This window comes from Salvelinus sp. IW2-2015, linkage group LG14 (assembly GCF_002910315.2).
Source record: "Salvelinus sp. IW2-2015 linkage group LG14, ASM291031v2, whole genome shotgun sequence".
NCBI classification, from domain to species: domain Eukaryota; kingdom Metazoa; phylum Chordata; class Actinopteri; order Salmoniformes; family Salmonidae; genus Salvelinus; species Salvelinus sp. IW2-2015.
Genome location: NC_036854.1, coordinates 16,453,453 through 16,475,673, shown reverse-complemented (window position 1 = coordinate 16,475,673; position 22,221 = coordinate 16,453,453). Strand labels below are relative to the sequence as shown.

The 22,221-nt window shown below is 44.9% G+C and overlaps 1 protein-coding gene across 1 annotated transcript in view; it reads left to right on the top strand.

Annotated features, from left to right (window-relative positions):
• The window catches only part of LOC111972944 (ephrin type-A receptor 7-like), a 30,632-nt gene extending 14,783 nt beyond the window's left edge, over positions 1 to 15,849 (top strand). The window contains exons 4-5 of the mRNA XM_024000053.2: positions 6,163 to 6,318; positions 15,434 to 15,849. Coding sequence (XP_023855821.1) covers positions 6,163 to 6,318; positions 15,434 to 15,849 — 572 coding nt within the window. The remainder of the gene's footprint in view (positions 1 to 6,162; positions 6,319 to 15,433) is intronic.
• The last annotated feature ends 6,372 nt before the right edge of the window (positions 15,850 to 22,221 follow it).

The window sequence follows — 22,221 nt, the reverse complement described above, 5'->3', positions numbered from 1 at the left end:
CCAAAACAGGCTGAAATTTCAGGCGGCCTTTTCAAACAGCTCTTACTTTAAAAGTGCATTATCAGAATTTTCACAATTTCACAGTATTATTCCATAGTGTGGAAATATATATAAAACCCATGATATATATATATTTTTTATTGCACTGGGCCTAAATCAGCGGCCTAAATCATTTAAATCAGTTCCATTTTGCTGTGAAATTGAAACCATATTTCCCTGTTAGATTTCATTCCCAATGATGTGTATATTTCTAATTCTACAACCCAAATACTTTAAGACTTAAATTATATGGAATGTTTGGTTAGCCAGAACAGAGTAGATTTAAAAAAAAAAAATCGGTAGGCTAGTTTTGATCTTAGCTCGGTACATCTAACCAGACACTTCCTCAGGGAGTGCGCCCTCTAACACAGTGTAAGGGAATGCTAATCTTCTCTTTGTTTCTCATGGTAAAGCTACTTATCTCCCCCTAAGCACAGTTAGCACCGATGAATGGAGCAGTTGTCTGGATGTGCCAAGCCAGCCAATCCAGCTGTGCGTGGTGGGCCTATGTGGGAAGAATTATCGACAATATGATAGTTTTTAGGTGTTTTAACCATTTAATCTGGTTCTTTCTAGCTAAGACTCTTAATCTGAACATTTTGTCATTTTTCGCTCACTGTAGTAGCCTTGTTCCCTCTCTCTCTCCCCCCCCCCCCCCCCCATCTAAAGCCCACAGGAGGTGTAGGTGTTTGAAAGTAGCTTGTTTGGAAGGGGTTAGACATTCAAACTAAATTTGCGTCCCCTGCGAAGAGGGTTCCAGTTCTGTCTCCCTCCACTTCTGTGTGTGTTGTGCCACTGTTTCCAGGAGCTGGTTAGGCGCCTCGCCTTTCAAAGGTGAAAGATTAACATGTCTCAGGGAAAAAGCCCAGTTGTTCAGCTTAGTTTCTCTTTCTTTTCTTTCTTTATAGATAAAAAAAAGGGAGATTTAATAGAAAGTGCAGTAGGCTACCTGAATAKTGTGTTCCTCATAGAGGTGGAAAAGTGTAAAAACACCTGTTGCTAGGCGGAAACAAAATTTCATTAGCATATAAAAGAGAGTGTAGCGTACATAACATGTCAGTAAACAGAGCTTGATGGATGTGCACACATACTATTTACTGAGGCAAGCACACGAGTTACATCTGAGCCACACAGTATACACCCCGTAGCCAATGTTTAGTAATGCATAAGAAATCAGCTTCTCCAGAGCTATTGGCATCCCTTTCCAGCTACAACACAGTGTCACGGTCATAATTGTATATTATATACTGGGTTGTTCGAGTCCTGAATGCTGATTGACTGACAGCCATGGTATGTCAGACCGTATACTACGGGTTTGACAAAACATTTAATTATGTTGGTAACCAGTTTATAATAGCCACAACCTCGGGGTTGCATYGCGCCGAAGAACAGCCCTTAGCTATGGTTTATTGGCCATATACAACACCCCCACGTGCCTTATTGCTTAATTGTGCTTTAGAAATAAAACCCAAACACGGATCTAAAGCAATGATTCTGAAATGGCTCTGTGAACATTTAGAAACAGGGCTTTTTTTTTTAAATGGCTGGGAAAGAATGTCCCTGGTAATATTAACATTGAGTTTGCAGTATAATGGAGTTGATGAAACAATGTCTAGCAGAGAGAATAGGAGGTAGATGTGTTTATGCTGTCTAGCCAGACGACTGACCACCGAGGTCAGAACAAGCAAAACAAGGAAGGAGAGAAAGACACCCGGAGGAAATGGATTAATAAAAAGCAGCGTAGACTAGAATMCCATCCTTCGCCGGGCGTGTTTATAGTTGATATTTATAAGGACATTTCCCTATCGTAGCGGCGGCGGCGGCGACGGAGACTGTTTAAGGAAAGGCAATGGCGTTTTGAAATAAGAAAATAAACTGTTTCCTTTATCGCGTTTGACCCGCTCCACCTGGCATTCATCAGAGAGCAGAGCCTGGCCTGCCTGTTGGTCCTGTCGACTGCAGTTCTCTCCCCCAGCCTCCTTTATCACTCTAATGGCGTGCCATCTCTCCACGCTGCTCTCTCTCTCGCCAGGTCTCTTTAGCCTCCGCTCCTCTCCGCTTGCCGGCCGGCCGACTCTTGCATTCTTTCCACATCCATCCTGAAAGACACGCAGGCGGATTTAACACATAATCAAGCTAGATGGGACACGCATGCGGATTTAACACATAATCAAGCTAGATGGGACACGCATGCGGATTTAACGCATAATCAAGCTAGATGGGAGGGTGGCCAGGGGGAGGCCCGGCTCTGACAGGGGTCATCACGGCAGGCCATGGAGACAGACTGGCACACACTAGTCCATCTCATCGCAATGTTGGCCAGGAGAGCTGGAGCACAACACTCACCACCACCACCACCATCATTCCCCCCACTCTCAACCGAGGCAGGATTACTGGTACTACTGCTAGGGGCTACGCCTGTCCCTCTGAAGCCCTACCATAGTACAATGAGACAGATGTGGTGAAACTCTATATTACTTCTAGCCTGTTAAGACCCTGAAGACCCCTCTGTCCTCAATAGTTGATAAGGAGAACCTGATTAGTTGTGAGGGTTAATTGGGAAGTGGAAGAGGGTTGTTTACATATTTCACCGACTCTCTAAAACAAAGGTAAAACCTTTGCTTTTCCGTAATGGTAACGCTAGCTAGAAGTCGAAATGAAATGCAAACTGTCAATCTAAGTGGAAGATTAAACGCAGGAAATACAGTTCAAGTGCCATTGCGCCGGGACATTAGGAATAATTATCATCTGGTAAGGCCACAGGAAGCGATATGTCAGCCTGTCACAAAATGTCAACGCAGGAATCTCATCCATCCTCTTCCCTTTTTTCCRTCTCCGTGTCCTTTATCCAGATTGTCATTTAATCGCCAAACAGTGAGAGCCGCTGTCTGGATGCAATTCAAAAATGTTAAGAAGCCAGACTCGGGAGGAAAAATAAATATTGAGAATTTCGTCTCTTAGTGTGTGTCTGTTCCAGATAACGGCTTCTTGTTTTATCCTCTCGTTGTCCCACACAATGTGGAGAGTGATTTAAACGTCCTCAGAAGAGATAGAGTGAGTCGGGGCATAGTCATTCCTAACTGAGGCCTTTTCTGTTCTATCAGTTCGGTGCATAAAAACGCTGACTGCACACTGTTTTCCCCCATCGCTGAATGAGAGCGTTTGACCACTGGAAGGAAAATTACAGATGCTGGCTCTGTTACTCCTCGCTAAGGAGCGGGGTGGAATGTCAGATTTGTATTTTCTTCCGCCCTCCCTCCCTCGCTCTCTCTGCTCAACCTCAGCCCTGTTCTCTAAGGACTGGCTATATTCGCAGTGTAGTGTAAATGAGGCTGGTGTTTTCTGTGTTTTTCTCCCCCTCGCCTGTGTCAACAAGCACAGCCTATTAGCCTTCATCTGAGTGGTGTTGAAGGGCCTTTTTAAGTTGTCACTATGTACTTTCCCCCCCCTCACATGCGTGTAATTATACGTTTGTCTGTTGAATGTGATCAATCTAGGGTGTGCTACGGATTATCGTGAGTCGGGAGACGCGTACAGTGTTCTAATGTGTTTCACTGTCAGTGTAACACTTTGTTAGCGAAGTTCTCAAGTACTATACGAGAGGCGCGCACGGTTTGCCCTGATATTAATGACAAGCACTAGAGAGTGAACCCAGGGTAATTATACAGCTGAGTTTTCTTTCCCCCTCTGAAGAAATACGTTGCTGCAAAGGAAAKACAAGGGGAAAAATCACTCACTATCACCCGCTTTCATCTAATGCTTCAACATCTCTGTTAAAGAGTGTGTTTTCAGCTGATGATACCAGGACCAGGAACTGGCCAAGAGCGTCTGTGCTGCTTGGACAGGAATGCAGGCTCTGGGATGGCTGTGTTTGCCCTTGTCACTCAGTGCGCTGTGAGAGAGCACGGGAGAGGGAGAGCCAAGGCGAGCCCAGAAAAATGGTTACCCATGTCACACAGCTGTTTGATTTGATGCCCTACTTTGCCGCCTCGTTGCTTCTGTAAACAGCCAGTCAGACACATTGAAAAACACAGGGGCCATCATGAAGAAAAAAAAGAAATGGGAAATAAACRATATTTTTGCATGGGAACTTTAACTTGGAGTACTGTTTACTTTTGAAAGCCCTGTTGTTCCAGTGGCTGAGATAGCACTAATTTGGAGACTCAGTCTGGATGCCTGAGAGCCAGGCAGGCAGAGTGGCAGTAGCAATGGGAGAGAGCTGGGCCTCCCCTCAACACTGCTGGCCACCCAGCGGAGCACCACTACCCAAACCCAAAGGCAAACAGACACGCTGGCTTATCAGAGTGTTTAAACAGCCATGCGTGGTGGGAGAGGAGAGAGAGCAGCCTTTCAAACAGCACCGCTGACCAATCTTGAACATTCTGCAAATGGACTGCTCTGTGTTATCACAGGCACAAGCTAACATATGTGAATATTTACGTAGTCTTATCAGAGAATTGTGTGGTGCATTAGGTGTGGGATTATGTGTAGGTACATTGTTTGCACTTAATGTCTAACGTTATGGTGGATTGGTACATGAGAATGTGTGTGATTAATATGTTTCGGTAGGCAGCACACAGCTCCCATCACAAGGCACCTCTCTCACAGCTTTAAAACCCTGTTTTCAATTACTGCCGTTCTCAGGTAAGGAAGTATTAGAGATAAAATCATCTATTTTTTCCCCTCTCCGAAAAAGGTCTTGTTTCACGAGGCTGGTGCGGTGAGATAAATAGAGAGTGACAGGGCTTTCATGTTGCTGAAATGGGGATACCCCGTCCCTCGGTCTCCTCCTTGCGCTGTGGAGGTGTTAGAATGAGGGGAAACCAGGTTCCTTTATCCTCTCTATTTTAGACCTGTCACAGAAGTACGGCCAATGATTTTGAACCTCTGAAAAAAGAGTGTAACGGAGATGTGAAACGGGGGACCTCGGTATAAAAAACCTTTGCCCATTTCCCCAGCGGCTCATGTAAAATAAATGTTTTGTATAATTTGATAGTTTGTATGCAGAGCTATTTACAGGCATATAGATTCCTTTGCAGATTGGAACAGAAATCATGTGGCCTAGATTGAGTTTTTTCTTCTCCATAAGGCTTAGCGTTGGATTTTCCACTAACAGCGGGTCACTGTGGCTTACTTGTCTTGAAGTGTTGAGACTAAAAAAGCCAAACCCAAAATAGACATTTCCCTATTCACTCATGCTTAAAAGTGAATTTGGATCATGCATGTGATTCACAAAGCCCTCTGTATGAATCGTTTCATTTGTTATACAGGAATTGTTCTGTTTTTTTTGTTGTTGCATTATTGCTGGATTTTGTCAGTTACTGTCCCTGTTTTTTCCCCCTCCAGATTTAGTGTTTGGCTTGTTGCATGAAACAATGATCCCTAATAACTCACAAGTGGCTGAGTTAACTCATCGCTAGGGCCCGTTGTTTGGTTGATCATGTCGCGTGACCTGGATTTGAAACTTTACTTTCATCAAACTTTCTTCTTTTCTTTTCATGTCAGATGGTCCAGCGCCATCCTCAGACAAACGCTTTCCTTTTGTGGCGTAATTCTCATTTCTGGAAAAGGCTTAAAGTTTCAAATCCAGGTCATGTGACAYGATCAACCAAAAAACAGGGCTCTACCCATCACACAAACAGCCATGTGACCAGTAGGGAATAATTCATACACTGTCTCTTATCCCTGGCATACAAATAATCCATTCATGGTTTCTACAACCTGGTCTGTTTTCTCTAGTCACACCTCACTTAGCACTGTATGCCTGACTAGGACAACACACCCGCTCAGACTGGGCTTTGATAAACAAAACACGTATTTATTTACTGACCAGGGGATAAAAAAACAAAACAAAAATAGCCCTATTTTCCCTCTCAGGTTAATAAGCAGTCATTTTTCCTCATTCAGTGCAGGCTTTGACATGGTGATATTTGGGATGCGTTTTTAAGTGGGGTTTGTTAAGCTGGTTGATGAAGCCAGAGGGGCAGGTTGATCCGAACACCAGCTGTTCTGTGATGTGAACAAAAGTGTAATGCTCTGTTCCATCATGCCCTTTCTCTTTTCTGGGAATTCAAATGTGAACTAACCCCCCCCCCTTCCCTTCCCTTCTTCCTCTAATTATAGCATGTGGCCGTGGGTTCTACAAGTCCTCGTCCCAGGACCTGCAGTGTTCGCGCTGCCCAGCACACAGCTACAATGATCGGGAGGGCTCGTGGCGCTGCGACTGTGAGGACGGCTACTACCGGGCGCACTCAGACCCACCCTCTGTGGCCTGCACAAGTAAGTACTGGAGCGTTGCTAGGTAAATACAGGAAGGACCTGTCTTAGAGTCTGCATTTATGCACTCATGAACACATGCTTGCACGTGCACATGCAAGTCTCTCTTCCAGACCCCCACTGGCCACACTGAGAATGTTCAATCTGGAGGATTGTGAAAAGCCCAGATCTGTTCACCATCTAATCTACTCCAGAGCCCATACCAGTCCCCTGCCTCTGCTTCCCAATATGTCTTTATAATTATGTTCATGGGCCTGAGTGTGTTTTTTTTCTGTACCCCCCCACCCCCTCCCGGCTGGTAGTTAATGATCAGAGGAGCAATTTGCCATTTCCCGTCTAAAAGATTGCAATTACAGTCAGCAGCAGTAGCCCTGGCAGCACCCTGTATCTCCATTTGTCCTGGCCAATGTTGCAATTATGTGCCAGGCATTGATGACTGTTTACACAGGCCAGGGGATTCATTTTAGAGGGTGGGGCTCATTTGCTCCCAAATCCACATCTGTTGCTCCCAAACAGGTAGATTCATGGGGGGATTTTACAGGGCTACCCCCCCCCCCCCCCCCCCCCTCCGCACCACCACCACCTCAAACCAATGACTGACTCCACAGAGATGGAGAGGGGGGGAGGGAGGGAGGACACAGGGACAATGAAATTAGTCCTAATTTAAAGGAACAGTAGAGCGGGCAGGGTGGTGCAAGGACTGGGCTAATAAGGAGAGGTGGAAAAGTGGACTCCCTCTGTAAGTCTGATTTATCCCAGCATCTCTCTCTCTCTGTCCTTATTTGTTCTGGCCAGTCTTAATTCAGTCCTTGACTTGAAACAAGGACAGGACCGACTCTACCTACCCCTCCCCCTTCCCACCCCCTACCTTCTCCAATCAGAAAGCGGTAGTAAACAAAAAGCCCACATTTCCACGGTAACCACTCAGATGATTTTTATGAAAGACTGATCCATTTCTTTCTCTCCACCAAGCCCGTCTTGTGGGTTTACTGTCGGAAGATGAAAACAATAACTTTACTGCTACGCAATTGACCATGAAGACGTTTTTTATATTATTTTGTTATTTCCCGATGCCCTCTGCCTGTTCTGCTGTGAAGAATCACTTTGGTGGAAACAGACATGTGAAATGGCAATGGCCAAGTTGTCTTTTTAATAGATTCCACTGTTTATCTACATAAAGACGTGCTCTGGAACTTTGACGACTACATTTCTTTTTAACCCTCCCGCTTTGAGCTGGATGTTTCAATATGTCGTTCATACATGCATAATCTATTAACAGAATTACCTGCTTACCTTAATTAGCCACAAAATCCCTAGTTTGAATGCAAATATTTTTGTAGAAGGTGTGCTGCGCCATTTTCCCTACATTTTCCCCGACGTGGGCCAGCCTTTGTGGGGTCTGGTCTGGTCTGGGGTAGAATTCAATAGTAATTGAAAGTGAATTTACATTTCTTGAGCAAACAGCTTGATTGACAGATTTTTAAATGGGCGCTTGTAAACCTCCCTTATCTTAGGCTCTGTACAAACAGAGAGACAGATCTCTGCAGCACATGGATTAGGAATGTCTTTATGAGACTAAGATTGGACGAAGAGGAAGATAAAGATGAAACGTGGATATATTGGGAGAGGTAATTCACTGCAACAGGCAAAAACGGAAATGAAGACACTAGTTTTGAAAGGTCCGTCGGACAATATATTTTCCGTTATCATTGTTGCAAATATTGCGTGTTGAGAGAGAAGGGAAAACACATTGTATGATATTGTTTTTCCAATATTTGCTCACTCCATTCTTATGCAAAGCCAGGAGATAATGAGAAATGTATGGGGATGGCACTGCAGGAAGGCTGGGAGCATTTTTCCAGAAGCGGAGCAAAGCCTTGAAGCTGCTGACAGGTTGGGGAGTGGGCATCAATCATGTGACAGCTGTGAGCAGTGCTGGCGCTAGCAGGGTCTGAAAAGGGCAGTTGTGAGCAGCCATCTCCCCCTTCCTCCCCTCTCCCCCATCTCGCCCCCGTCGTCCCACTCAAATTTGCAACCTCAACAAGTTGACATCTCACGGAGAGGGAGAGGGAGAGAGAGGGAGAGCGAGGGAGAGAGAGAGAGAGAGAGAGATTCCATCCTGATTGGAGCCTGTAGTTGCTAGGGGACGGATGAGGGCCAGTGGAACGTAGGAGTCCCTTTCCTCCTTTCTTCCTCCTATCACGGCCTCCCTCTCTTCCACATGGCTTCACTCAGCCAGGTTTTAAACCACCCAGGTCAAAGGTCACGACACATGTTTGCAGATGAAGGATGAGTGCTAGGCTGATTTGAATACCATTCACCCCCAGCCTCCCCTCTTTCCCTCCATCCCTCCAATTAGTGTGTAGCCCCCTAATAGGGCAGTGGAGGGCTGAGGCGGCCAAGAGCACCTCTCTCTTTTAGCTCTGCTCTCTCTCACAGCAGATCAGGACATTAGTCTTTTCTCCTAAGCCCCCTGACTAACTCAGGTCTCTCAGCTCTACACAGAGAGACAGGCTCAGCAAGATGACCTAATTATCTAGTAACTATTGCTATTATCCAAAAAGAGTCAGCCATCTTGGTTTATGCAATATCATTCAGTTAAAAAGGTCCATTCGATTTGGTTGACGAGTGAATGTGCTGTTAGAGGCGGTTATTCATCAGCAATATCACAGGTTCACCCAGTGTCTGGAGAATCAGCTGTATTACGCTATAAGAAGGAGGTGACAGGACACATTCACCCACCCACCCAYACACACACACGCACACACACACAATGCGGCGTTGGAAGGAAGAAGCTAGCATGTGATTGAGACGTCTCAGACTGTGAGGGCTATGGAAGGCTAATCCGTGAAATGAAACTTCACCGGGAGGAGGGGGTGAGAGGGGAAAACGTAAAGAGATAAGACAGAGAGAGGAGAGGAGTGAGAGACGGAAAAAGAGAAAGATAGAGAGAGAGGGAGCGAGGGCGGCAAGCCCTTGAGCTACGAGGATCAGCAGACAGACGGCAGAGGCTCAGGATGTCGCCTCTCCTAGCTGCAGGTAAGACGGGGAGGACAGTGTCACCTCACCTTACAGAGAGAACTGTGTGGTGGCGGGGGAACAAAGCCAACCCAGGGAACAGGAAGCACTATGTCTAGTCTAGGACAGCGAAGGGAAGCTTGCACTCACTGTATTCCATGTCCGCAAAACAAGAACAAAACACAGGCCACTCAAATTCATTCTAATTCAATATCCTCCTCCAGCTGTTATCTCTGAAATCATTGCCCTGACCTTTGTCACCTGAGACTCAATGAGAGTAGCTGAGTAAATAAAACAAGCTATTGTCTTTTGGTAACCGTGACCATGGTAATGCAGTACAAACAAATGCCTGAGAGATGAGTGTGTGTGTGTGCATGTGTGTGTTTGTGCGTGCACGTGTGTGTATGTGTGTGACTCTCGCTCTTTGTCCCTGAATACTTCCGGCGCCGAAAAAGAGATGGCCGCCTCGCTTCGYGTTCCTTGGAAAATATGCAGTATTTTGTTTTTTTATGTGTTATTTCTTACATCGGTACCCCAGGTAATCTTAGGTTTCATTACATACAGTCGGGAGGAACTACTGAATATACGGATTACGTGCAACTTCATCATCGTTCCTACAGGAATATGACTTTCCCGATACGGATCCAGTGTTTTGCCTTCCACCCAATACAATGGATTCATCCCAGCCGGCGACCCTGTGCGACGCCGTAAAAGGGAAAACGAGGCGGTCTCCGGTCAGGCTTCGGAGACGGGCACATCGCGCTCCACTCCCTAGCATACTACTCGCCAATGTCCAGTCTCTTGACAATAAGGTTGATGAAATCCGAGCACGGGTAGCATTCCAGAGAGACAATCAGGGATTGCAACGTGCTCTGCTTCACGGAAACATGGCTAACTCAAGAGACGCTAACGGAGTCGGTGCAGCCAGCTGGTTTCTTCATGCATCGCGCCGACAGAAACAAACATCTTTCTGGTAAGAAAGAGGGCGGGGGGTATGCCTTATGATTAACGAGACGTGGTGTGATCATCATAACACACACAGGAACTCAAGTCATTCTGTTCACCTGATCTAGAACTCCTCACATCAAATTCGACCGCATTATCTACCAAGGGAATTCTCTTCGATCATAATCACAGCCGTATATATTCCCCCCCAAGCAGACACATCGATGGCCCTGAACGAACTTTATTGACTCTTTGTAAACTGGAAACCACACACCCTGAGGCTGCATTCATTGTAGCTGGGGATTTTAACAAGGCTAATCTAAAAACAAACTCCCTAAATTCTATCAGCATATCGATGTGCTACCAGGGCTGGAAAACCCTAGATCATTGTTATACTAATTTCCGCGACGCATATAAGGCCCTCCCCCCCCCCCTTTCGGAAAAGCTGACCACGACTCCATTTTGTTGATTCCAGCCTACAAACAGAAACTAAAAACACAAGCTCCCGCGCTCAGGTCTGTTCAACGCTGGTCCGACCAATCTGAATCCACGCTTCAAGACTGCTTCGATCACGCGGATTGGAATATGTTCCGCATTGCGTCCAACAACAATATTGACGAATATGCTGATTCGGTGAGCGAGTTCATTAGGAAGTGCTATGACGATGTCGTACCCACAGCAACGATTAAAACATTCCCAAACCAGAAACCGTGATTGACGGCAGCATTCGCGTGAAACTGAAAGCGCGAACCACTGCTTTTAACCAGGGCAAGGTGACCGGAAGCATGACCGAATACAAACAGTGTAGCTATTCTCTCCGCAAGGCAATCAAACAGGCTAAGTCCCAGTACAGAGACAAAATCGAGTCGCAATTCAACAGCTCAGACACAAGAGGTATGTGGCAGGGTCTACAGTCAATCACGGATTACAAAAAGAAAAACCAGCCCCGTCGCGGACCGGGATGTCTTGCCCCAGACAGGCTAAACAACTTTTTTGCCCGCTTTGAGGACAAACAGTGCCACTGACACGGCCCTACCAAAACCTGCGGGCTCTCCTTCACTGCAGCCGAGGTGAGTAAAACATTTAAACGTGTTAACCCTCGCAAGGCTGCAGGCCCAGACGGCATTCCCAGCCGCGTCCTCAGAGCATGCGCAGACCAGCTGGCTGGTGTGTTTACGGACATATTCAATCAATCCTTATCCCAGTCTGCTGTTCCCACATGCTTCAAGAGGGCCACCATTGTTCCTTTTCCAAGAAAGCTAAGGTAACTAGACTAAACGACTACCGCCCCGTAGCACTCACTTCCGTCATCATGAAGTGCTTTGAGAGACTAGTCAAGGACCATATCACCTCCACCCTACCGGACACCCTAGACCCACTCCAATTTGCTTACCGACCCAATAGGTCCACAGACGACGCAATCGCAACCACACTGCCACCTGCCCAACCCATCTGGACAAGAGGAATACCCATGTGAGAATGCTGTTCATCGATTACAGCTCAGCATTTAACACCATAGTACCCTCCAAACTCGTCATCAAGCTCGAGACCCTGGGTCTCGACCCCGCCCTGTGCAACTGGGTCCTGGACTTCCTGACGGGCCGCCCCAGGTGGTGAGGGTAGGTAACAACATCTCCCCCCGCTGATCCTCAACACTGGGGCCACAAGGGTGCGTTCTGAGCCCTCTCCTGTACTCCCTGTTCACCCACGACTGCGTGGCCATGCACGCCTCCAACTCAATCATCAAGTTTGCGGATGACACTACAGTGGTAGGCTTGATTACCAACAACGACGAGACGGCCTACAGGGAGGAGGTGAGGGCCCTCGGAGTGTGGTGTCAGGAAAATAACCTCACACTCAACGTCAACAAAACAAAGGAGATGATTGTGGACTTCAGGAAACAGCAGATGGAGCCCCCCTATCCACATCGACGGGTCAGTAGTGGAGAAGGTGGAAAGTTTTAAGTTCCTCGGTGTACACATCACGGACAAACTGAATTGGTCCACCACACAGACAGCGTTGTGAAAGAGCGCAGCAGCGCCTCTTCAACCTCAGGAGGCTGAAGAAATTCGGCTTGTCACCAAAAGCACTCACAAACTTCTACAGATGCACAATCGAGAGCATCCTGTCGGGCGTATCACCGCCTGGTACGCAACTGCTCCGCCACAACCGTAAGGCTCTCCAGAGGGTAGTGAGGTCTGCAGAACGCATCACCGGGGGCAATACCTGCCCTCCAGGACACCTACACCACCGATGTCACAGGAAGGCCATAAAGATCATCAAGGACAACAACCACCCAAGCCACTGCCTGTTCACCCCGCTATCATCCAGAAGGCGAGGTCAGTACAGGTGCATCAAAGCAGGACCGAGAGACTGAAAAACAGCTTCTATTTTAAGGCCATCAGACTGTTAAACAGCACCACTACATTTAGCGGCCGCTGCCAACATACTGACTCAACTCCAGCCACTTTAAAAATGGGAATTGATGGAAATTATGTAAAAATGTACCACTAGCCACTTTAAACAATGCCACTTAATATAATGTTTACATACCCTACATTACCCATCTCATATGTATATACTGTACTCTATATCATCTACTGCATCTTGCCATCTTTATGTAATACATGTACCACTAGCCACTTTAAACTATGCCACTTTATGTTTACATACCCTACAGTACTCATCTCATATGTATATACCGTACTCTATACCATCTACTGCATCTTGCCTATGCCGTCTGTACCACCACTCATTCATATATCTTTATGTACATATTCTTTATCCTTTACACTTGTGTGTGTGTATAAGGTAGTAGTTGTGAATTGTTAGGTTAGATTACTTGTTGGTTATTACTGCATTGTCGGAACTAGAGCACAAGCATTTCGCTACACTCGCATTAACATCTGCTAACCATGTGTATGTGACAAATAACATTTGATTTGATTTGATTTGAAGAGGATTAAAGAACTAGTTCACTATTTTACAACTTGATGTTAGCTGGTTCCTCACCCTGGAAGTAGGCTATGGGCCAGGAGAAACTGTAATCCATGGTTCTGTTCTCTTTAAACAGCCACTACTAACTTTAGCCACCACAAGCTAATAACGAGTGGGAGTGATGGTGGCATGTGAGCATGTACATTTTTGTTGTTGTTGCCAAATCACCTTTAAGTAACACATGCCCCCGTCGCTTCCATTGATTGTTAGCTTGTGGTGGCTAAGGTTAGCAGAAATTTGTAATGGCTGTTTAAAGAAGACTGAACCCTGGATTACATTACTCCTGGCCCATAGACTACTTCCAGGGTGAGGAACTGTCTAACATCAAGTTGTAAAATAGTGAACTAGTCCTTTATGAGCCCAGGTCCAGTGTAGGTGACAGTGCTGAAGTCGTGCCTTGGCTCTAGCTAGAGAGTCGTGCCGCCTCTCCTCTTCAGCTGCCACATGTGTCTCTTTCATCTCCAGAGCCCAGAGTATCACTGGCTCCGTCTCATCATTTCCCTCTGTAGCCGTGAATATGGATGGCTCTGTTATGCCTGCCTCATTCTTCTTAATGGGAGGAATTAGGAAAATAACCCAATTTGCAATATTGGGCTCCTGAGTGGCACTAAGGCACTGCATCTCAGTGCTAGAGGCTTCACTACAGACCCTTGTTCGATCCTGGGCTCTTTCACAACTGGTGTGATCCGGAGTCCCATAGGGCGGTGCACAATTGGCCCAGCATCATCCGGGTTAGGGGAGGGTTTGGCCGGGGTAGACCGACATTGTAAAATAAGAATTTGTTCTTAACTGACTTGCCTAGTTAAATAAAGGTTAAATAAATAAAATAAATAATGACTCAGACGTTTATAGTTTTCGCTCTATGCATAAGTATTACCAATTTGTAAAGACTTTTATCTAAATAAATGTGATGAGAAGCTCTTTGGATTTGGATGAAAATGGAGTCGTTTAGTATTTCACCGAGAAAATTAAAGATACTTTTGAAAACGCCCATGAACAAAGAATACAAGTCATAATCTATAGTGCATTAAAAGGGACATAAAACGATCACTTAATTGCAGGCCTACAGTATATAAACATCTGGGTCATAAAAACGAGGGCTTGAATTTGAGTGATAAAAGCAGCAATTTGTAAATCATTGTTTTTCAGAGAAGAGTGTAATTCTTTGCTATTGTTCAGATGACAATGGTTTATGTTCTAGTGAAGTATGGATAATTTATTGAACTCGTGGTTAGTGTGCTTCCAGTGATATTCTATATAGAGGCTTTTGTGGGGCGATAACTCAGATGTAATCTCACTTGTAGATTCCGGTGGCTATTTTTCAAAAACATCAACTTTAAGTGTCTTGTCTCTGCGATTCATTGGAAAGGAAACCCTTTGTCTCACACTGGGATAATTGTATATTGGGGAGGACTGAGGGAGAGCTAATAATGCCTCGTATCTGCTTCCCTCTGATCCCCTGTTCAGGATAAATAGTTCTACAATGGAATGACATCTCAATCATTTCAACTGGATATTCCTGCCAATGTTACATTTCTGATATATTCCATGTTTGAATGTTAACGACAATTCGTGACTTGTGAATGCATGGTTATTGATGAACAGAACGGGTATCCAAAAAGGACCTACCTTCACCTTGCATGAACCATTCACTCCTTTAAACAGCTACCTGTTCTTTAACAGTGCAAATCACACTCGAAAGGCAATACTATCACACAATTGACATGACAAATGACCGATACTTAACACGTTCACATTCATATTTAGCATGTACCGCATCAAATCAGAGTGGTAGGAATGCAGTCATTATGCATTATAATAGTCCCCATGAGTTGTCTCAGTTTCGCAGCCTACTCCTCACTGACCTTGGCTTTGCTGGTGTTTGACTTCCTCTCTACCTACCTGCACTAGTTTTTCTTTTTAGATTTGAGCTCTATTATAAGTGTGTGTCAGTGTGGCTCAAAGGGTCAGAGCTGGCATGTCCCGTGCCAGTCAGTCTGAGAGAACAGAGCAGAACAGTGAACCGCATATCCAGTCAGTGCACACACCCAGTCTGCTGTCACTTTCCCTCCCTGGCACTCTGTTATTTAACTCTCCCTCCTCTTCCTCCTTCCTTCCTTCCCTCCTCTCCCTCTTTGTCTGCCTCCCGCCCTGACAGGACCTCCCTCGGCGCCACAGAACCTGGTCTACAACATCAACCAGACCACGGTCAGCCTGGAGTGGAGCCCGCCGGCCGACACGGGCGGCCGCAACGACGTCACCTATAGGATTATGTGCCGTCGCTGCAGCTGGGAGCCCGAGGAGTGCGTGCCGTGCGGGGGTAACGTGGGATACTCCCCCCAACAGGCGGGATTAGTGGACACCTACGTGAGCGTGGTGGACCTGCTGGCCCACGCCAACTACACCTTCGAGGTCGAGGCAGTCAACGGGGTATCTGACCTCAGCCGCACCCAGAGGCTGTTCGCCGCAGTCAGCATCGCCACCAGTCAAGCAAGTAAGGAGTCTGATTGGCTCATAGAGATCAAATCAATTCTGCGGTTTGGCTCGAATCCAGAACAAGGTCCTACATCCTAACATCCACCCTTCCCTGTACACTTTAATTAATAACTATTGCTAAATTCCTTGCACTTTCATATTCCGCTGGTGTGATCTAGAATTGCCTTCATGATTAAGTTACAAAGAAACACACATTTTCATATGCAGCACTTCACGGTCTCCTAGATGTTCAGGATAAGCGAGGCAGATATGGCCCTTTTAGGATACAGAATAATGGTAAACGTTTGCACTTAGGCCATGCACTATGCAAACTTTCGGCATATTTTACATACAAACAAATGGCTATTTTGCGCTGAGGTCTGCCGTTCAACTGAGAACCTTAATCATACCTCATTGGCATTAATGATCATAGGCTGATACACAGCATTTACAGTTGGCATATTACCCAGATTAATTTAATATGTGTGTCAGAGCTATGGTGGAAAACATTAGTAGCATAGCAAGGCTTGCTGCGAGTTGTAGCATAGGAAACAGTGCGTGTCGCTAACTCCCCTGGGAACCTAGCATAATTAAAATGCTGTATTTTCTTGGTGACACACTCCCAACTGAAGGCAGCACTACACCTTTTTTTAATTCATTATTTCTATGGATCCACCAAACAAGATTTGTCTTTCATGCTCAAGCATCCATGAAGCTCAGTTGGAGTCAAAAGGGAATACTAACTAGGGCCATTAAAAGAGGGTTGTACAGCCATTGTAGCTTGTAAAGAGTGTTTGGGGAATATTATCATCATAACCACGTTGCTAACCAGTCGCTACGAGAATTCTGGGACTTGTGTGGCGCACGCCGAGTCTCTTGTGGTATATGTTTAAGTTTGACTTTGAACCACCTGTCAGATGACCTTAAATTAGACTTGGGCTGTTGTCTTTTTAGACTTAACTTCACCCCAACCCAGCCATATACATGAATGCAGAAGAGCTGCAACTCTTTCGAGTTTTTTTCCTCGAACGAATTGGGGCAATCCTGAACATGCAGCCATGTCCTGCGATGCTCTCCCAGGAAGATGAATCTGCATACAGTACCTGTTTTATTTCAGACATTTTTGAGTGCACTCGTTTAGAATACTGTACTGTGTTATTTGTTTGCATGTACTGAGAAATATATATATATCAAATAGACAAAATAGAATAAGAAATATCGCAACAACCCCCATTCTAACACTGTCAAATGGGGAGAGAGGAGAGAGAGAAACAGAATGGATAACTGTGGCCAGGCAGCAGAATGAATGTGGGTTAAACTGTAGGGAATGATGTATGTTCCGTGACACGGTTCGTGACAGAGACACACGCTGGATGGTTCTAGGGGTTGCCTTGCCAAGGACACAAGGACACTGCAAGGAGGGAGACCTGCAGGAAAAGATGGGGGGGAAACAATTAACACATGGCTCCCTCAGAGCCTCTTATAATTACACGTGGCATGTTGACAACAGACAATTACTCTGTTAACCCTGGGGTATATTTAGCCATCAGAAATAGTGGGAAATAGAGGGAAGCATTTGATGAGGAAGAAATTATGTTTACGTCTTAAAGCTAGCATTAGGCTACTATTTGAAGCAAGAATTACATAGTTTGAGATGTTCACTACTATTTAGTGTAATTAAATGTGTTTATAGATGTTTTGTTACCCTATAGCCTAGATACACTGACACATTTCAACAATTGGGGATGTAGCAGACTGCTTGGCTTCAGTTTGATGATGTGCCAACACATATTGTTAGTGAGATCCTCATGTGAGAGAGCAAGCAGAATCAGTGTTGCTGCACAGGTTGCAGCCTAGACGTTAACCCTGTCCTGCGGCGCTTTTCAGCACTGGCCACTGGGTCTTCATCGTGTCCGGATGCTGTGCCCGGGCCATTAGGGAACGCTCCAGCGCTTTTTAATTGGAACGTCGGCGCTTCCTAAAACAATGGCCCCCTTCCCGAGCAAGCATGTACAGTCGGGCCACATTGTTAATGAATGACGGCAATAATAAACCCTTTTACGCCTCACCATCCAGAATTGATGAACCTTTCCTCGGGTTGGAGGTAGCGAGAGAGTGAGCCGTGGTCCTGAACAAGCCTTGAAGAGAGGAGAGTAGAGACCATCTAGCAGGTAGTGCCTCTCTCTCCTGCTGAAGGATAATCAACTTGTGAAGAGGAGAGGAGGAGCGGAACAGAGGGGAGAGGAGGAGAGAAGTAGAGGAGCAGGGCGACTGCGAAAATGCAGATGGTGATTTATCTGATTAGGAATTCACACCTCCCCTAATTATACCAAAGGACGTGTGAGGAGTAAGGCTGTGAGGCAGTCTGCAGCCGTGGATGAGTTGATGATCTGCACAAGGTGCCGGGTGCTTATTGTTCCCAGGGAAACCAAATTACCTCCCAGCTCTGTCTATAAGTGTGTTTAAATAACTACTGTTGGAGATGCGGCGCATGCAAGTTCATCATCTTGTTTTGTCTTCGACTCTCCCCCTCGCATCCTCACCACGTCCTCCTACGCAGGTGAATTAATATGAATTTGTCATCACATCTTGATGAGGTGGAGTTTTTCCGGAAAACGTTAGGCTAGCTAGACGGAGAGTGCATTTCAATCAGGGCACTATTGTCGCTTGATAACTCTAGAGAGCTGCCCTCGAAGATCCTCCATACTCCGGATGCTTTCATGCCGCTACACTTGTAGAGAAGGACTTTTGTTCTTTCAGAAGCCTGTGAGTGAGAACTGCTGATGGAATAACCATTCGTATTTATTCAAGAGAGTGTGTGTGCACATCTCAACCCGAAAATTCCCTGTGGAGAACCACGGTAGAAATATGATTGGAATTGGTTAAGGGGAATGGCTATAGGAGCACTATGTGTGACGGGACACTCAGCCACAGACCAGTGGATGATGCTGTTAAGGTGTGAGCATAAAGTGGCGTAAACAATCTATTACAGCTGCAATATGTAACTTTTTTGGCGACCAACCAAATTCACATAGAAATGTGAGTTATAGATGAATCTAATTGAAGTCTAAGAAGCGGTAGATCTGTTCTATGTGCGCTATTTCTATGCTTCCCGTTGTCAAGTTTAGTTTTTGAGTATTTAACTTTCGGTTTTGTATAACAGCTTCAAACAGCTGAAAATGCTATATTTTTGGTTATTGAAAAGATATTTCACAGCGGTTTATATGGTATAATGATTCTCTACACCAGTGTTTCTCAAACTCAGTCCTGGGGATCCAATGGGGTGCACGTTTTGTTTTTTGCTATAGCACTACACAGCTGATTCAAATAATCAAAGCTTAACGATGAGTTTATTATTTTAATCAATTGTGTAGTGCTAGGTCCAAAAAAACAAAACCTGCACCCCTTGGGGTCCCCAGGACCGAGTTTGGGAAACACTGCTCTACACTATACATTGCTTGTTTTGTCATATGAACAGAAAATAGGCAAACTGTTAGAATTTTAGCAACCAGGAAATGGCGAAGCGATTTCTGCACATTGCACCTTTGAAGAGGGAACGGGGGAAACTGTGGAAATTGATTTTAATGCTGACAGCTCATATTAGCCAGGAGCAGCGAACAGGTTACATACCGATAGAAACTTCTACTGTCGCTATTTGTGTTCCGAGCCCTCTAGTATGAGTCAGCGTGGGATTGGGATATAACTTAGCGATATGTTTTATTTACACCTCGACGAAGATTGGGGTCGTCTTTTATTCTTCATTTCATCCTCCTTCACGGTGGAACTGTAACAGGTCGCACGTTGATAGCCTTTTWWAAAAAATTATACATTTTTGCAGATGAATGGATTCAGATAAAACAATGTTGCTTTCCTGGTTTATTTTTAGATCATCTCCTTCAGGACTATTGTTGTGTAACTTCATATTTACTTCAAATGAGATCAGAGTGTCCTCAAGTGCAAACCTATTTAAACATTCAAAGGGAACAACAGACTATTCCCTTTGCCACCATTTTACTCAGTGAGAAAATGCATTGTGGCACGCATGAGTGTCAGCTAAGCATTTCACTTTGATCTGAAAAGCCTCTATGCTCTAGCCTTGCGTGAGAAGCAAATATCCCCCTTTCAACACAAGTTGTTGGGCTGCTGGTATTGTCAGGACTACTTTATTGTTTGATGTCAGTCATTTGTATGAAGGTCTACCGCAACAAGTATTAGTGCTATCATTGGATGATTCATCTCCCTCAAAGCGGCAATCAGCAGGAGAAACATTAACGAAGCTGAGGGAAGGGGCTGGAGAAATGTAATCACTCTCAAAAATTAATTGMCCGAGCTATAGATGCAAGGATTGACCATCCATGATATCGAAATGATAGTTTTAAATGTTTTTGAGGCTATATAGTGTTTGTTTACATGTTCTTTGTTTACAAACATTGGAGTAAAACAAGCTTTTATCTGGGGTTCTGATGAGGTAYGACAGTTGATCGTGAGGCATTTAYAAGTTATATTCTTCAAGAATCAATGGGTACATATCATTAAATACAAGTCCAAAAARGGATGTAGCAACTGCTGATTGCCCCTTTAACACAGTGAAATTAGTTAGGTAAATGTTGGGAGTGAGAAGTGTTTAAACAGGCAACCATGCAAGCTGATACTCTGTGGTTCTCGAACGGTAATATACTGTATATGGTCACTTTGTCTACACTTTTTCACTGCAGAAATTGATATTTCTCAATGTATTGGTGAGAGTAACACTTATGGAAACAAAGGCCCATTGATTGATTCTTTTTAATGTCCTAATCTGTCATGGTGGCTTTAGACAGAGTGGATTGATTCGGAGGATTCCCCACTGACCACCGCCATCGTGGCCGGTGTCATTTTAAAGTTAAGCGGATCCTCCTTTGTTGCATTTGTCAGTGGTTTTATGTTACCTGGGAGCCCCCCCCCTCTTTTTTCTCTGTCCTTCCACATGCAGTAATTTGATGAGAGCTGGGCAAAGCAGTCCGATTCAACAGCTGCAATAAAACAGCGGTGGTCTCCCCGAAGCACAAGCGCTCCGGCACTTAACCTGTAGCTTTCTGTAAATGCCTCCTGATTTGCCTGTCACCCAATCCGTCAGCAATGAATAATTTTCATGGAAGGTGCACTTTAATTACTTTCCTATTTAAATGGCATTATCGTGGCCTATCTAGGTAATTAATCTCCCCAAGTATCCTGTTTCAGTCTTTTATTGCTGGCAGACGAGCTACCTAAATCCCTCTGAATCTGGCGTGCATGACTGAGCTCTCTCTCACAGTAGCCCCACAGTGTTCCCTCTTTCCCCTTGACTTGGTGCCTATCACCACCAGTGGACATCCCAGTGGCAGAAGGGCCTTTCTCTGAGAACACACCGAGTTTAAGCGTTCCATGCACTCTGTCAGAATTACAGCCCCGTTTCTCTCTCTCTCTCTCTCTCTGCCTCGGAAAGGACACATTTACAGACACGGTTACAGGCAGACTGTGTTGAGGAGCTGTGAAAAACACATTTGTTACCGTCCACTAAATAGCATTTGAAAAAATTACTTTTTGTTCCTTACCCGTTCGTAGCTAGGATAATGTTGATGAAAGCAATATCTATCAATCTCTCATTCTATACTTTCTTTGTGTTTGTGTGTGTGTCTAAGCGTGTTGCGTTTGCAGTGATGCGTAGAAAAGAATGTTACTTGATATCTGGATTGAAAACACTGCCGGGAACTGCAATTCTTTTGTGATTATGGTGTTGTTTTGCCCAGCTGGGAATCTTGTCAAAGTTAAAAGGCTACGGCGCTGATTCTTATTCAGTTTTATCTTCTAGCCGGTGTTTCCCACAGAATTCAGGATTGCAACCAGTTTCATTATTTAGAAGCCTGTGAAACTGCAAACAAGTTTGAGGCTACAAAGTTTTTCCCAGGCTACCTATTGTTTACCTTAGCAACAGCAAATGAACTTTTCACTGTCCCAGAACATTTACACCCTCTGACAGGGACAATGCACATCAATCAACATTTCTGTAAATATGCCAGATTAAGCCAGCTAGCTAGTTTTCAACTGTTCCAACAATTCAAATTTTCAGTTTTTATGTCTAGGACAAGGAATCTCAAATGTTCCTCTATGGCTCATTAGTTTAAGTCCACTGGCATATAGAAGATACTGGCATATAGGAAAATTCCATGTAGTACAGATTATGAGCTCAGTGAAATGAATGCCCTTACAAAGTAAATGTCTACTTGAGAAATATCATTTAGCACAAAAATGGAACTCTAATATAGTTAATTTAAAATTTGATTGCTCTTATTATTAACGAGTTTCATTGACTGACAGCTCCTAAATGAAGCAGTCCATGRCTGGGTGGAAATAGCGGATGAGGGCTGGGATAAATAATAGCATGACCTGCGAACAATGAAACGCGAATGGAAAATAATGGAAATGTATTTAGCACCGATAAAATTACTCATA